The following is a 14,430-nucleotide window of genomic DNA, read 5'->3' as shown; positions in this document are numbered from 1 at the left end:
AAGTCTTGGCCACTGTTAATTATGACCAAGGCATTCATGTCACATACTCTCATGACACAGTTTTTCATCACTCTGGCATGATCTGGCATGCCATCCAGAAGCAGTACTGAAATGAATGCAATTGGTTCTGTGATGCCAGGTCTGATGTCATGTCAGTCACTAAGTGTGGCACCTTTGGCTAGACTGTCTTTCCTGTGCCCTGCGCTTCTTCAAGCCTTCCCAGTCCAGATTCAGCCTGGATGGGCCCCATTGTGTCTCCTTGCTTAGTATGGCAGGCCTGTTTATTTAAAAAAACGCTAGACAGGTGCAGCCAGGATAGCAGCCTTGTTCTCTCCTGCAGATTACTCGCTGACCAGCGCTGACCTGTCGGCACTGCAGGGCTTCAGCTCCCCGGGAATGCTGTCTCTGGGGCAGGCGTCGGCCTGGCAGCAGCACCACCTTGGACAAGCCGCCCTCAGCTCTCTTGTGTGAGTAACTGGCCTGCGGTCTCTTCCTCTCCAGCTGTTCAAGTCAGTAACCCTGCCACGATTCTTTTCTACACGGACACAGGAATGAGAAGATACTTTCCTGACGTGGCACTAAATAGTAGTTTAGATGCTGTGCAAAGTGAGTATTTCTGAAGGGGTTCAGAGAGCGAGACAGACACTTAGCTGGTATCTATGGTGCACAAGCCACCACACATTGTGCTCTTACCTGCCCACATGGCTTCCTTACCTTACCCACCAGCGCCGGCCTCTGACTCGCTGCTTACAGGAAGGCAGTTCAGTGGGATGGCATCCAGGCTCACCTGGCGGCCTGCCTTCCTTGCTGCACTGGCTGTCTGGGGAAAAGAAGAGGGCAGGAGGCAGAGGAGGAGGAGACAAGCCTGTGTCTGTCTTTCCTTCCTCATCTCAGGGGAGAAGTGGACCTGTTTGCCAAGGGCATGAGTCTCCATGAGGTTCACGTTGTTGGCCCCAGCTCAGTGCCCTCACCATATCTTACTCACAAAAAGAATATTGCTGTGGGCAGGGTGTGAGGACATAAGAGGATGGGTGGTGGAGCAGAAGAGACCAGACTCCTGAGTAGCAAGGAGGGATCCGGCCTGCATGGAAGCAGGGTGACATCAGGCCTGTGGGCCAGGTGGCATCATAGCAGAGCAGACTTCACTGGCTGCCTCCACCTGATCTGGGCAGAGGGCACCTTGGCCTCCTGGCCTCTCACCCAGAGAACGCCTAGAGGGCCTCACCCCAAGAAACCCCTCCGAGTCCTGAATTCTGAAAGAACTCTGCATGCATGTTCTAGTCAGTCATTTTCTTGAGAGTTACGTCACTAGAAAAGAAGCAGAGTTAACTCAGGAAAGGTTTTACCTAGACAGCAGTTGACTCTTTTACACCTGTTCTGAGCATCCTAAGTGAAAATGTTGAGCACTTGCTGTGCATCTGTAGTCCCAGCTAGGAGGGACTGTGCATGTGAAGAGCCCAGGAGTTGGCGACTGACCTGAGCAACACAATGAAACCTAGCCTCAAAACCCCAAACAACTAACAAATACCAAACGCCTTAGGAGAACAGGGGAGAAATGCCTGGCCCGACATGCTTCCTTTCTGAGACTGTTTCCTTCTGTGGAGAGTAAGTCTGGTAATAATGTGTACCTCTCTTCCAGTTGTGAGACTAGGTGAGATGCTGTGCCTGCTTTGGGGCCAGAGCGGAGGAGACAGGGAGCGCTCTGCTCCTCTGTCTTTTCTGTGCACAGAATTAGACACTGAAGCTATTTTGCAAAACTACCAACCATGTGATCTGGGGAGATGCAGTTTCCTCTTGTGTCTCACCCGGAGCAAGGAGATGGCAGGGCCATTCGTGGGGACTGTCTTTACACAAGCAGTGTCTACAGTACCATTAAGTGAGTGACCCAGACACACTCCCAAATAACCTCGTCTCTCTTGTTTCCCTCAGTGCTGGAGGCCAGTTATCTCAGGGTTCCAATCTGTCCATCAACACCAACCAAAACATCAACATTAAATCAGAACCAATCTCACCTCCCCGGGATCGAATGACCCCCTCAGGCTTCCAGCAGCAGCAGCAGCAGCAGCAGCAGCCTCCGCCACCGCCACAACCTCCCCAGCCCCAGCCCCAGCCCCGGCAGGAAATGGGGCGCTCCCCCGTGGACAGTCTGAGCAGCTCAAGCAGCTCCTATGATGGCAGCGACCGTGAGGATCCACGGGGGGACTTCCACTCTCCCATTGTGCTCGGCCGACCTCCGAACGCCGAGGACAGAGAAAGCCCGTCGGTAAAGCGCATGAGGATGGACGCGTGGGTGACCTAGGGCTGCGGCCTGGCGTTTGCACTTGGGTTACTGCAGTGAACTGCCCTACATATCTACATTGGTAAATAAGGACATGAGTTAACTATATTTATATGTATATGCATACATATATATCCCTTTCCATATATATGTATGCCAGTGTGAGTGTGTATGTGTGGGTGTGTGTTGCAGACACAAAATCAGGCACTTACTGCAAACTCCCTGTAGGTCTGCAGATGTGGGCCCATCTGCAGATGCGGGCCCCCGCAGACAAAGCACCCGTAGGCACAGACCAGTCTGGCACTTCCTTGGACTACTTGTTTCATATGGTAACCAGTTTTTGCAGAGAAACGTGTACCCATATATAATTCTCCCACACTAGCTTGCAGAAGCCTAGAGGGCCCACTTGTTTTATTTAACTGTGTGGTGACTGTAGTTACTTCAGAAAATGCTTTGTAGAACAGAGCAGTAGAAAAGCAGGAACCAAGAAAGCAATACTGTACATAAACGTCGTTTGTATTCATTACCCAGCCTGGCATGGGTCTCTGTTGCAAAGAGGTGCATGGAAAAGGGCTGTTGATATTAAAAGCAGACAAAACAAAACAGAAAAGCCCCACACATAACTGTTTTGCACGTGCAAAAAAATGTATCGGGTCAAAGAACTGATCTTTAGCTAAATAAAAAGAAAGAATATAAAACACGCATGAGATATGCAGAAAATACTAGCCTAGAAATATAGAGCATTAACAAGATAAAATTAATATATTAAGTTATAATTGGAATATGTCAGAAGTTTCTTTTTACATTCATATCTTAAAAATTAAAATGATTTTAGCTCATGTATATTTTATATGAAAGAAAACACCCTTATGAATTGATGACTATATATAAAATTATATTCACTACTTTTGAACACATTCTGCTATGAATTATTTATATAAGCCAAAGCTGATGTTGTAACTTTTTTTTTTTTTAGAAAATAGCTTTATCTTGTTTTAACTTTTTCCTTTTTTATTTTAAGAGGGGAGAAAAAAAATATCTTGCAAGCAGAACCTTGGAAAAAAAAAGCCATGAACACTTACTCTATATGTAAATTAAAATTGAGCCAAACTCTTTTGTGTACATAGCATCTTAAATATATTATCACCTTTGATGTAAGTACCTATGTATTGTATGGTCACCAGATTAAAAAGTATATTTTTGTGGATTGCCGCCAATTTGGGGGGAAAAGGCGAAGTCCTTATTAAGTAGAGTATTCACTGTTTAATATTTACTATTTTGTTAAATATACTGTACTTTGAATTTTAATGATTAATTAGCCCAGTTTTTTCAGAGGATTGTATAAAGGGGTTTCTGCCCTCACTGGTGGTGAATGTGTAACGTTACATTGTAATCTTTGTGCTATATGGGGTGAGCATCATTATATATTTTATATGTGTACATAAATAGCAAAGTGGCAAAAAAAATTGGTGTTAAGTTCATCCTGCATAAATATAAAACGTGTTGTAACAGATTTTATAAGGCACTTAAAGCTTGCCTTTTGTGAGGAAGAAAATGTAGTAGAAAAAGATGACCTAATTTAATTAATATTAGAAAAACGGCAAACTAGTAGACGAGCACAAAGGTTTTCTAAGTGGTAATTGATTTGGGGAAAATATTCACAGGGCAAGGAACTGTTCCCTGGCACTCCGACGTGGAACGGCGCGGCTCCTTACAGAATGCACTACTGCTCACCCCTTTGACCTTGGGCCTGGCCCTTGGGTCAGGGAGCAAGGCCAGTGCAGACTCTTGAGTATGACCTGCCATCCCACCTGAGCACAGCGCCACCCTCAGTTGGCTGAGGGCAGTCTTCTGGGCTTGTGCCATGAATAGAATTCAAAGTCCTGTATAGCTCTTATTGTAGATTTTTAAATACACCTTTTCCTGAGAAACTTAAAAGAAGGCCGAATAACTGCTGCTATTTTATATTTTAAACTTAATGTTGAGCAGCTACCTACAATTTTTACTACACTTTATTTCCCCTAAGTGATGTCCTTCTGACATTTTTGTCATCTGATGTTCGTGACAAATCATCAGCTGCTTCCTGACTGCCTGTGGGTATGGCAGGTAGAGCATTAGCCTGTGGCTCTTACAGGCAGCCGACATCCTGCTATCATGGCAGTTTCTGTAGTAAGTGTCGGTAGAAACAGAGGAGAAAAGGGGATGATATACCGTCTCCTCTCATCAGCATAGACATTTGGCTCTTATTCAGGAAAAAAAATCATTTTTCTTTTTAAATGTCCTTAATGGAACTACTTTTAGGCATATTTCTTCATAAAGTCACCCCTCATTGAATCAGACGTCTCCCAGCACTGAAGATCGGGGATAAATAATCCTTACCACTTTGTAAACCATTTATAACTTTGGAAGTGTTAAGTGATCCTTTTGTTATTGTTTATGCATGTTCATGAACTTCTGCTGTATATTGGAATAGGAGTTAACACATTCACATTTACTGTCTATTTTCTTGTGTGCCTTATGAGATGGCTTTTCTGACTGTATCTTAATAGTCTTTCTTTCTATGCAGGTTTATAATCAGTACAACTACTGTTTTTCTAAAATTCTATTATACAAGGCTCGGAGTTTGTATTTAAATTATACTGACCAAGTAACAATGTATTCCGTTTTCAGGAACTGAATATTTGACTGTTAACCTTTTTGCCCCGTATGCCCAAGTGTGATTTTTGGAGCGTACGGACTCAACAGACATCCTTCACCCAAACACCCACGTGTGAACACATCTACATCTACATGTCTCAGTAGAAACCAACCTAAGCAAGGAAGACACTGATGGGGCGGCTTGAGAACCATTCCTGTGACCCTTTTAGAAGACACCACCACAGGAAACTCCTGGCCCTTCAGATGATTAGTAAAAACTAAGAGAGCAAAAGCTTCTGTGACGCTGGCTCAAGGGAGCCTCCAGCAGTTGCACTTCCTGCGTGGTCCAGCACTGAGAATGGAAGTCACCCTTTGGGGAACACAGTTGGTCCCAATCAGAACTCCATCTTTTGAGCCCTAATTCTGTCCATTGTGTTAGTGACTAAATCAGGGGTTTGTTCGAAGAGAACAATACATGTTTTGCCATTTCCTTTTAACCGTAAGGACAAGTAATAATGCATTCACATAATTTCTGTATTCACCATCGTGCACACAAGAAATACATAGTAAATAAGGAACCTGAAAACTCCTGGCATTGGCTCATAAAAAGCTAGATAATTAGAATGTGAAAAAAAAAGGATTTTACAAATGTAAAACTTTCATTTCTCTGTAGAAACTTTCTTCACTTTGCTGTGCAAGAAGACACTGCTTTGCTATATTTAAAATGGCTTTTTTTTAAAAAAAGAGATTTATGTATTTGGTAATTGTTTGTAGTCAACAGTTCACACAAGAAGCTGTACACGGTTTGATCCTGTAAAACCGTTTGGCGGCACAAGCTGGACTTTGTTGCCATCCTTGAGATGAACCTTTTAAGAAAAATAAGTTAATCTCAATTTTTTTCCCTGAATGTGTTGTTTTTTCTTCATTATACAATAAATATTAGAGTGAACTTTTTATCAAATGGCTAAGATGATGCTAGAGGTTGTTGTGAACTGTTTGTCTCCTCCACTCATCCAGTAAAGACAGCCTGGCTCTTACTGCACTCCCCGACTCTGTCATGTTTCCCTGGGGACCAGCAGAGGCTGCCCTCACCACCAAGCAGCCCTTTCTGCCGGCGTTCTCCTTTTTCAGAGCTCTCATGAGGACCCTGGTTTTGTTTTGAGATGTGCTTAGGATCTCCACCCAGAATTCCCCAGGTTCAACCCACGCACAGCGCTGGGCAACCCTGGAGCCTTCGGGAAGCAGCCACCACCTTGCCCCTGGGTGTGAGTTAGCTGGGTAATCTGTGTTTTCTGATGTGGATCAGGTGCAAACTCATTCATGCTCCAGCCACACTAGAAAGTGCTCTGAGAGTGAGTTGTTGGGGGCAGATATTGTCAGCAGTGACACTATTCAGAGGTGAAACCATTTGTCCATTTACATAGTTTCCAGGAAGAAGCACCAGAAGGCAGCTTTACTTGGGTATGTACTTTTCAGTGGACATCTATCTTGCTCATAATATAGCTACAAAAATGGGGAAAAATATATCTAACCTTGAAATTAGAAAATTTCTCCTTCCTCCCATTTGTTTTTGTAAACCCGCTCTGAGCTAGGCAGGTGTCAAGTTAATCGAAGCTAAATTTTTGTTCTGGTTTTCTTTGCAGGCTGCAGTGAGGTTCTTATTAGATGATTTTAAAAGCTGATTGTGTCCGTGGCTGAAAACAAAAAAAGATTACACCTGAAACTCTAAATAATCATTTTACCACAACCAGGCACTGGTGGCTTATCCTGTAATCCTAACTGTTCTGGAGGCTGAAATCTGAAGAATCACAGTTCAGACCCAGCCCAGGCAGGGGAGTGTAGGGCTTCATCTCCAGTTAACTATAACTACCAAAAAAAAAGCCAGAAAGGGAAAGTGGAACTGTGGTTCAAGTGGTAGAAGAGTACTTGAACACAAAAAGCTCAAGGACAGTACCCAGGTCCTGAGTTCAAGTCACAAAACCGGCACCCAAAACAACAAAATACTGCGGGTTTCTAGTCTGTTCACCCTCCTCCACCCTAGGGCTTTCCTAGCCCGAGGCTTTCTCGAAAGTTGTAAGTGGCAGCAGCTTCGACAATCCCCTTCAGTTGGAGCCCTGTATCACAGCTGGGGGGCTGTGCCCTGCTGAGTTCTGTCATTCGTCCAGTGGCTGACAGGACCACTTAGTTGTGGGTTTCTCTGATGTTTTCTCCTGGAGTGGCATGAGGTTGTGGATTTGGGCAAGGACATCACAGCAGTGGTCTGTCTTTAGTGCACCATGGAGGCTCAGCGGTCTGTCTTCTGCTACAGGTAGACACCCCTCACCTTCTGGGCAGCTGATTTCCACCATCGTAAGGATTCTGTGGTAAGGAATGGGTATCTGTGCATCATGGATTTATTCTAACCTACTCTTTTCTTCCTTGTGTTCCAGCTCTGGCCACCAGAAGCGCCATCAGGTAAGTCTCCTATGTTCTTGGATCATTCCTTGCTCCCCATCCTCACCCCCTCCCCTTTAATTTGTCCTTTCCTCCGACATCATATATATCTGATATTTCCCCTCTCCTTGTACCTGGCCAACTGCTTCTGTAAGTAATTTGTGGCTTATTTCTCTCACAGTTAAAAAAACAAAAATCCCAGCTCCTGCTTAATTGCAGCATCATCTCGTTCTTACACACAAACCAGTTCCAGAGCGGCCAGCCACCCAGGACCTGAGTGAGGCATGCACACTTACCCACCAGGTGTGAGATCTTGTGTAGTTACAGCTTTTTGGGTTTGACCTTTTATTATCCACATCCTGTTTTCCTTTTGTTTCCCAGCACTTCCATCCCCTTCAGCGGTGTGTGTTTGGACATTTATAATACAGTGAAGCTCATCTGTTCAGTGTTCTCATTTTATGTTATTTTAACTTTGTATTTAATTATGTATATTCATAGTACCTAAAACAGTACTATCTTTCTAAGCTAGAGATCCAAGATGATTCTCCATGACAGGGTTTACTGGGATTTGGGAGGTGGGGGAGGGGGGGAAGGGGGAAGAGGTGATCTTGGTCCATGCATACTGGATGCATATGTGGACATGTCCAAATGAAACCTGAACAGTGATTCGATGCTAAGTTTAAAAGGGGACTTTTTTTTCCTTCACAGAGGAAATTATTTTATTCCAGTTCAGGAAAGTAAGGGATAGACAGCTGTTTTTTGCTTGGCAAAGGTGATTCCCCCTCCCCCCCAGCCTGCTGTGCCCTGCCTGGTAACAAATGCTAGCAGAGACCTCTGGTACTTGGCAAATCGAGCACAGCAGCTGGCTGGGCATGTATGTGGCCCCAGTGGTCCCTGCACTGAAGGTCACAAGTTTGTTTTATCCTCAAGGTCATTTAATTTAGAAGATGCTCCCTAAAGCCTGGGAGGAAGATTTGTTTTTTTCCCACAGAAAGGAGAGAGTCCTGGTGACCACCCCCCTTTACTTGGGGAGCCGGCTTCGATTTTCTCCAGGCCCCAGGTGTGAGATGCCACTCAGGATCGCATTGGGGCAGTGTTTTCTCCCTGTCCACAGGTCACGTCAGCCCCTTTCCTGCTGTGACTTAGGAGGCCAAAGCAGTCCACACCCACTCGGGCAAGACCGGGGATAGCCACTGCCTCTCTGGGAAGAGGGATGAGCAAGCCTCGGGTGTCAGGGTCCCAGTTTCTGTGGCCTCTGATGGCTCAGCCGTTACGGTGAGCATCCCATAGCCCTCGTGTTAAAAGCTGGGCTAACACCACTGGGAAGTGAGGGAACCTTGAACGGGTGTGCGAGAAAGTTGGGTCACGAGCATTGGAGATGGGACCCCAGCCAAGGCCTTCCTCCCATCTCAGCTGTCAGGCGAACAGCTCGCCTTACCACATACTGCCTACCACGCCACCCCAGCACAAGCCTCGAAGCAGACCAACCAATCATAGTTTGAAGCCTGGAAAATCAGACCAAAATAAGCCTTTCTGCCTTGTAAATTGTTTATGTCAAGTATTTTGTTACAGTAACAGAGAGCTGAGCACCACACATGTCTAGCTAGCCCTTCCTTTAGATACCTGGTCTTCTAACAGTTAGCTACATTGCTTATACAATGGCCTCAGAAAGAAGGGGCCAAACCACCTACTGGTTCCAAAGAATGGAGCCAGGGAAGCAGCAGGAAGAGAACTCAGCTTTGCCGACACACAGGCTCCTCTGCTCTGATGGCCTAAGGCAGCAAGACCATCCGTGTGTGGATTAGCAGCTCTGAAAGCACAAGGGCTAGAACTGGCACGTGAGCCAATCAATCGGATGCCAGTTTGGGTTGGGGCTTTTTCAATCCTAGAAGTGGCTTTCCCCTCTGCCAGGCTCACGGAAGGGAAGTCGGGCTTGTAACTGGGTGGCAGGTCAGTACTTTTCCATAGCACCTGTGCTGCGGTGGTCCCTCCACAGCGGGTAGGTGGGTGTGGGCCATCCCAACAGCTCCGGGACCCAAGCCAACCTGGGTGTCCTCGCTGGAGGCCTGTCCTCTCCCTCCAAGCACTGCCACCTGTCACCTGTCAGTGTCTCTCCTGCCGCACTTCTTTGGGTAGAAGGGGGAATTGGATCAGGAGAGGCCGTTTCTCAGGTTCCAGTGCCATCCAGAGCACAGATGCGTCCTTGTCCCCGGATGGAGGACACAAGCCCCCTCCTAAAGCTGGGCTGAGCCTCAGTTGCCTGCCTGGGAGGGCTGGCTGAGCTGGCTGACCGAGGAAGAGGTGGGCACAGGGACTGTGAACCGGGAAGCTGGTCCTGCCATGGCATTCAAGACCACGGAGCCATTGGGGTTAGCAGTTGTGTTCAAGCTAGCAGGGGTCTCCCTGGTAGCTTGGATCTTAAAATACACCAGGTAAAACACCGGCAGAACAATCCCAACAAGAAGCATGAGGAGGACAGCGTTCCACCACTGGATCCCCCAGTCAGCGCCATCGGCCGGGCTCTTGGGAGGAGCCGGGGGCAGCAGCCTGCCGGGGGCCTCCACACAGAGCCTCTCACCGAGGAAGACCTCCGACTGCACGGCACGCGCAATGTTCTGGTCGATGCCCTGGAAGAAATCTGTCAGGTGAGTGGGGTCTGCGTCCGCACGGGCGGCTGGTCCCTCTGCGTCCAGCAATTCCACGGTCACTCTGGTGTCTGAGGACGGGCCTGGGAGAGGTTTTAGCTCTTTGTGGGTCTCTGTGAGGATCCCGTGGTTTTGCACTGGAATCTTGATGGATTTCAAAGCGTACAGGTCTTGCTCTCTGATGAAGTTGTTGGCTTTCTTGATATCCGCTACCTAGGGAGCCACGGGGATGCATGCGTGAAAACACACGAGAAGCAAATGAACACTGCGCCAGCCCCAACACCAAACCCGACTAAGATCAGGCCACGCTCTCCCCAACCAAGTCTAGTGAAGGATTTGTTTGGGGGCTTTTAAAACTCTTAAGGAAAAGCTCACTAAATGACACATCTGACATTATTAGTTTCAGAAACTTTACAAAGTGTGAAGACAACCACCAAAAAACAGCTTTTAGCAGTGAAACGATCATAACTCTAAAATGAATGACAGCCTGTGGTCGACCCAACATCCGTGCCTCCTCTGCCTGTAAAGCCTGTGCACTAATCAGGCAGATATACTTTAAAAAAAAAATAAATAAAAGTGACCCGTAATTAATCAACCTTGTAGATACCACACTGCTATCAGGGAAGGTGAAACTTTTGGACTGAGGTCTTCCATTCAAAATTGAAGCCAAAGGACATGGCTGTGAGTTTCCTTAGGTAACATGAAATCCACACAATCTCCTTGGGATCAGATCTGGTGTTAGGAAGCGGAGAACCGTTAGCCAAATATTAAGACAAAGAGCTGGGGATGCAGCTCGCTGATACGGCACTTGATTTAATCACCACCTTTGGGGGGATTAAAAAAAAAAAGCTGTGGACTAGTTGCCCACCACTGCCATCTTACTATTCGGAAAGCTGAGATCTGAAGATCAAGGTAGCCAGCCCGGGCAGAAAAGTCTACCAGACTCCAGACTCCATTTCCCATTAACCAGCAAAATGCCAGATTGGGGGGTTGCCTCAAGTGATAGAGCAAGAAGCTCACACAGATACACATACTTCATGCTGAAAGCTCATTTTGGCACATTTCCAAAAGCATTAGAAATGGACTCAAAGTTTTCCTTGACCTTGGAAGTTTAATGTAAAGGAGACTGTAAATACAGCCCACAGATGTTTAGACAGACACTTATTCGACACACTGTGTCTATTATTCTAACAATTTAGCAATTACTTTATATCATTTCATGGCACTGGGACATGTTTTTCTGTGTTCTGAGACTAAAGAACATAGATGCTTTACATCTTTGGGTCTTTGTCTCTTAAAACACTGATGGCACATTTATCTAGTTCCAATTGGGAAAATGATCAAACGTTCTTTATAGATTTATCACCATCCCAACAGACCCACTTAGTCAATCTAAGACTGAGTAGGGTAGGATTTAATTTCAGCCTATGTTCTGTGAACTATATGTGATGCTTCAGAAGCTGATTGTAAAAATACAAATGTCAGAACAATTCAATGACCATCTATCTATACCGGAGAAAGCCCCACATCCCTCACCATCTCTTCAACCATTAGGGGAATGACAAACACTTGAAGGAAGAGATGGACTTTTTTTTTTTCTTAAGTAATGTATACAGCCGTAGAGGCCATAGAAATGTGTGCCACAGTGTTGGCAAAAATGAAACACATTTCAATCTAGGAAAATAGAGTGCAGCGATTCTATAAATACTTTCCTACTTACTTTGCCATTGTTAATCACTCTGAATGCTAAAACCAGAATTAAAGAGAAAAAGAGCGTTACATAGATACACAGCACAGAGAAAATCATGCATTTCTGAAGGAGGAAAGGGCAAAGTTTACCAGTCAAAGAAGCCATCTCAAAAAAAATCAGGAAAAATTAAAGCAGCGAGAAAAGGAATCCTGAGTAAATTCTGCCAGTGTCTCCAGCCCCTCCCCCCAAAAAAAGCCTTAAATAGAATGTGCTTAAAAGAAACAAGCTGGGCACTGGTGGCTCACATTTATAATCCTAGCTACTCAGGAGGCTGCGATCTGGGAATCTCAATTTGAAGCCAACATGGGTGGACAAACACTGAAGGCTCTTATTTCCAACTAACAAGCAAAAAGCCAGAAGTGGAGGTCTGGCTCAAGTGGTAGATGACCAGCTATGAGCAAAAAAGTCAAGCGAGGGCATAAGGCCCTGAGTTCAAGTCCCAGTATCCACACACACACACACACACACACACACCCTCCCAAGTTATGGAACTGTGAAGAAGGCAGGTTTCCTGCTTTCTGAACCTAGAGTTCAGAATCGAAGCTACTCCCACCTGCCTTCTGGTCTTGGCTACAAAGGGCACCAGGACCCTCCCTCCACCCAACGCCAGAGCTGGCTTACTTTGCAGCCATATTGAAGAGCCAGCTTGGTGAGGCTGTCCTCTTGGGCCAGTTCACGCTGCAGCAGCACCACAGAGCCTGCCCCAGGTGGAGGAGGGTGGCTCTTCTGGCGCTCTTTGCCCCGAGGCCGTAAAACCACCTGCTGTGACTCTCCTTCAGAGGAATCCTCGGAGTCCCCGCTGCCATTGTGGAACAGGTAAACGTGGCTGCCTGGAGTTCGGCAGATGGTGGCTGGGCCTTGGAAGGTCTTGCTTATCCTCTCCTTTTCCCGCATTTTTAACTGAAAAACCAAACCCCAGGGTTAATTCCACAGGAGATGTTCTCGTTCCTCCCTGGTTTTGTCAAATACTAGCAGGTGACTTGTAATCATTCCTAACAGATGGAAATACTCAGCACACACCATCCATATAACTCAAAGAATGGCCCTGTGCCGGCTGAGGTAGAAGGAATAAGGCAGAATGAAATGTTCCTTTGCTGGCTGCTCATGGCTTACACCTATAAGCCTAGCTATTCGGGAGGGTGAGATCTGAAGATCAGGGTTCAATGCCAGCCCAAGCAGGCAAATCTCAGAGACTCTTATCTCCAACTAATCACCAGGAAAAGCTAGAAGGGAAGATGTGGGTCAAGTAATAGAGTGATAGCCTGGGTGAAAGATTAAGGGGTAGCATCTGGGCCCTGAGATAAAAGCCCCAGCATCCAAACGAACTTTCTTTTGATGACTGCATTTTTGGATGAAGAAAACAAGTCTCTCCACCCTTCTTTTGTCATTTCGTATCCCTTACTGTGTCTCCCCACATGGCATACAGAAAGAAGCAACTTCAAGTTTTGGTCTCAAGAGTGGCAAGAAAAGTGTTTGGGACCCTTGCCAAAAAGAGCTTGGGGTCTTCATCTTAGATTCAGAAACTTCCATCAAAAAATTCAAGGCTGAATGATGTGGCTCATGTCCGTAATCCCAGTTACTCTGGGAGCAGGGATCAGAAAGACCAGTGTTCAAGGCCAGCCTCCTCCACCTCCACTGCCAAGCTGAAGGTGGTGGCACGCACATGTCCTCCAGCTGTGAAGAGGCGTTGGGCAGAGAGGGTCAGGATTCAGGCCAGCCTTCAGGCAGTTAGAGCAAACTATCTGGAGGGGTTGGAGGCATGGCTCAGTTGGTAGAGTGCTAGCCAGTAAGTGAAAGCATCGGATCCTGAGTTCCAGTCCCAATCATAGACCGATTAAAAAAAAAAAAATACAAACCTACCAGAAAACTACCAAATGCAAAAAAAACGAGGGAGTGCTGGAAGCATGGTTCACGTGGGACGGTCAAAGCCCAACACCACCAAAAAAATTTAAAAAAAATCCCATGCATGCACACTTCAAGGAATCTTTCATCCGAGAATCACGACACAGTCGATATGGGGGAGAGGAAGGAGAAAATGTCCACGGAGCGGTGCCGCAGGCCTAGCACCCCGAAAGTCTGTGTGTGTGTCTGCCTGGAGGCCAAGTGCCAAGGCCATGGCTGTCTTTCCTCTCTCCGCCGTCAGTGGCTGGGCTGAGGCCCGAGGACAGCACTCGGAGGAGAGGACCTGGCCTTTCAGGGTCAGCCCGGGACCCCGGCGCCACCGGCCCCCCTCCCGCCGCGCAGGGAAGCCGGCTTCCCCGGGAGCCCCCGGCGTGGGAAGAGGTGGGGCGTCCCGCACCCAGCGGATCACCTCGCCCGCCCCCCGCCCCTCAGCCCTGGCGGGACCCCAAGATCTTTACAAAGTTGGCCCAACCTCCACCCCTCGGCAGTCGCGGCCGTCGCGTCCTCGGGGCCGGAGGGTCACCTAAAAGACCGGAGAGACCGGCAGCCCGACCCCACGCCGTCGAGCAAAGCCAGGCTTGCCCCGCGCGCGACCCCCACTCGAGGCCGCGACCCCCGCCGCCCCTCCGGGCTCGGGTACCTCCGCTGCCAGCCTCCGCCGCGCCCAGCCCCGCCGCAGCCGCCGCCGCGCCTGCTGATTGGCTGTGAATAGAACGTCTTCCGGGGGCGGGACCGGCGGCGCAGCCAATGATCTTCGTGTAAGGCGGGCACCGGCCAGGACCAGG

The 14,430-nt window shown here is 47.4% G+C and overlaps 2 protein-coding genes across 10 annotated transcripts in view; one reads left to right on the top strand and one right to left on the bottom strand.

Moving 5' to 3' along the window:
* The window catches only part of Mef2a (myocyte enhancer factor 2A), a 64,068-nt gene extending 58,111 nt beyond the window's left edge, over positions 1-5,957 (top strand). For all 7 annotated transcript variants that reach the window (XM_090321472.1, XM_090321477.1, XM_090321473.1 and 4 more), the window contains 2 exons: positions 341-467; positions 1,930-5,957. In XM_090321472.1, the coding sequence (XP_090177598.1) occupies positions 341-467; positions 1,930-2,299 (497 nt within the window). In that variant the 3' untranslated portion in view covers positions 2,300-5,957. The remainder of the gene's footprint in view (positions 1-340; positions 468-1,929) is intronic.
* Positions 5,958-8,234: 2,277 nt separating this feature from the next.
* On the bottom strand, positions 8,235-14,430 carry Lysmd4 (LysM domain containing 4). 3 transcript variants are annotated; one of them, XM_090321549.1, is made up of 3 exons: positions 14,286-14,430; positions 12,365-12,643; positions 8,235-10,206 (listed from the first exon to the last, which is right to left on the bottom strand). In XM_090321549.1, the coding sequence occupies exons 2-3, from the start codon at positions 12,635-12,637 to the stop codon at positions 9,601-9,603; spliced, it is 879 nt and encodes a 292-aa protein (XP_090177675.1). In that variant the 5' UTR covers positions 12,638-12,643; positions 14,286-14,430; the 3' UTR covers positions 8,235-9,600. The 3 variants fall into 3 exon arrangements, with proteins under 3 accessions (XP_090177675.1, XP_090177677.1, XP_090177676.1); XM_090321551.1 differs by lacking the exon at positions 14,286-14,430 and adding an exon at positions 14,169-14,219; XM_090321550.1 differs by lacking the exon at positions 14,286-14,430 and adding an exon at positions 14,118-14,206.

This window comes from Megascapheus bottae, chromosome 30 (assembly GCF_031878675.1).
Source record: "Megascapheus bottae isolate mThoBot1 chromosome 30, mThoBot2.hap1, whole genome shotgun sequence".
Lineage (NCBI taxonomy): Eukaryota > Metazoa > Chordata > Mammalia > Rodentia > Geomyidae > Megascapheus > Megascapheus bottae.
Note: the sequence above shows the minus strand (reverse complement) of the source record. Positions and strands in the feature narration are given on the sequence as shown.

Excerpts from the sequence above, each read along its gene's own strand:
- Lysmd4 (XM_090321549.1), bottom strand. The coding sequence starts at position 12,637 with ATGCGGGAAAAGGAGAGGATAAGCAAGACCTTCCAAGGCCCAGCCACC. Across the intron at positions 10,207-12,364 it reads CTCTTCAATATGGCTGCAAA|GTAGCGGATATCAAGAAAGC; the intron begins GTAAGCCAGCTC and ends GTGGCTCCCTAG.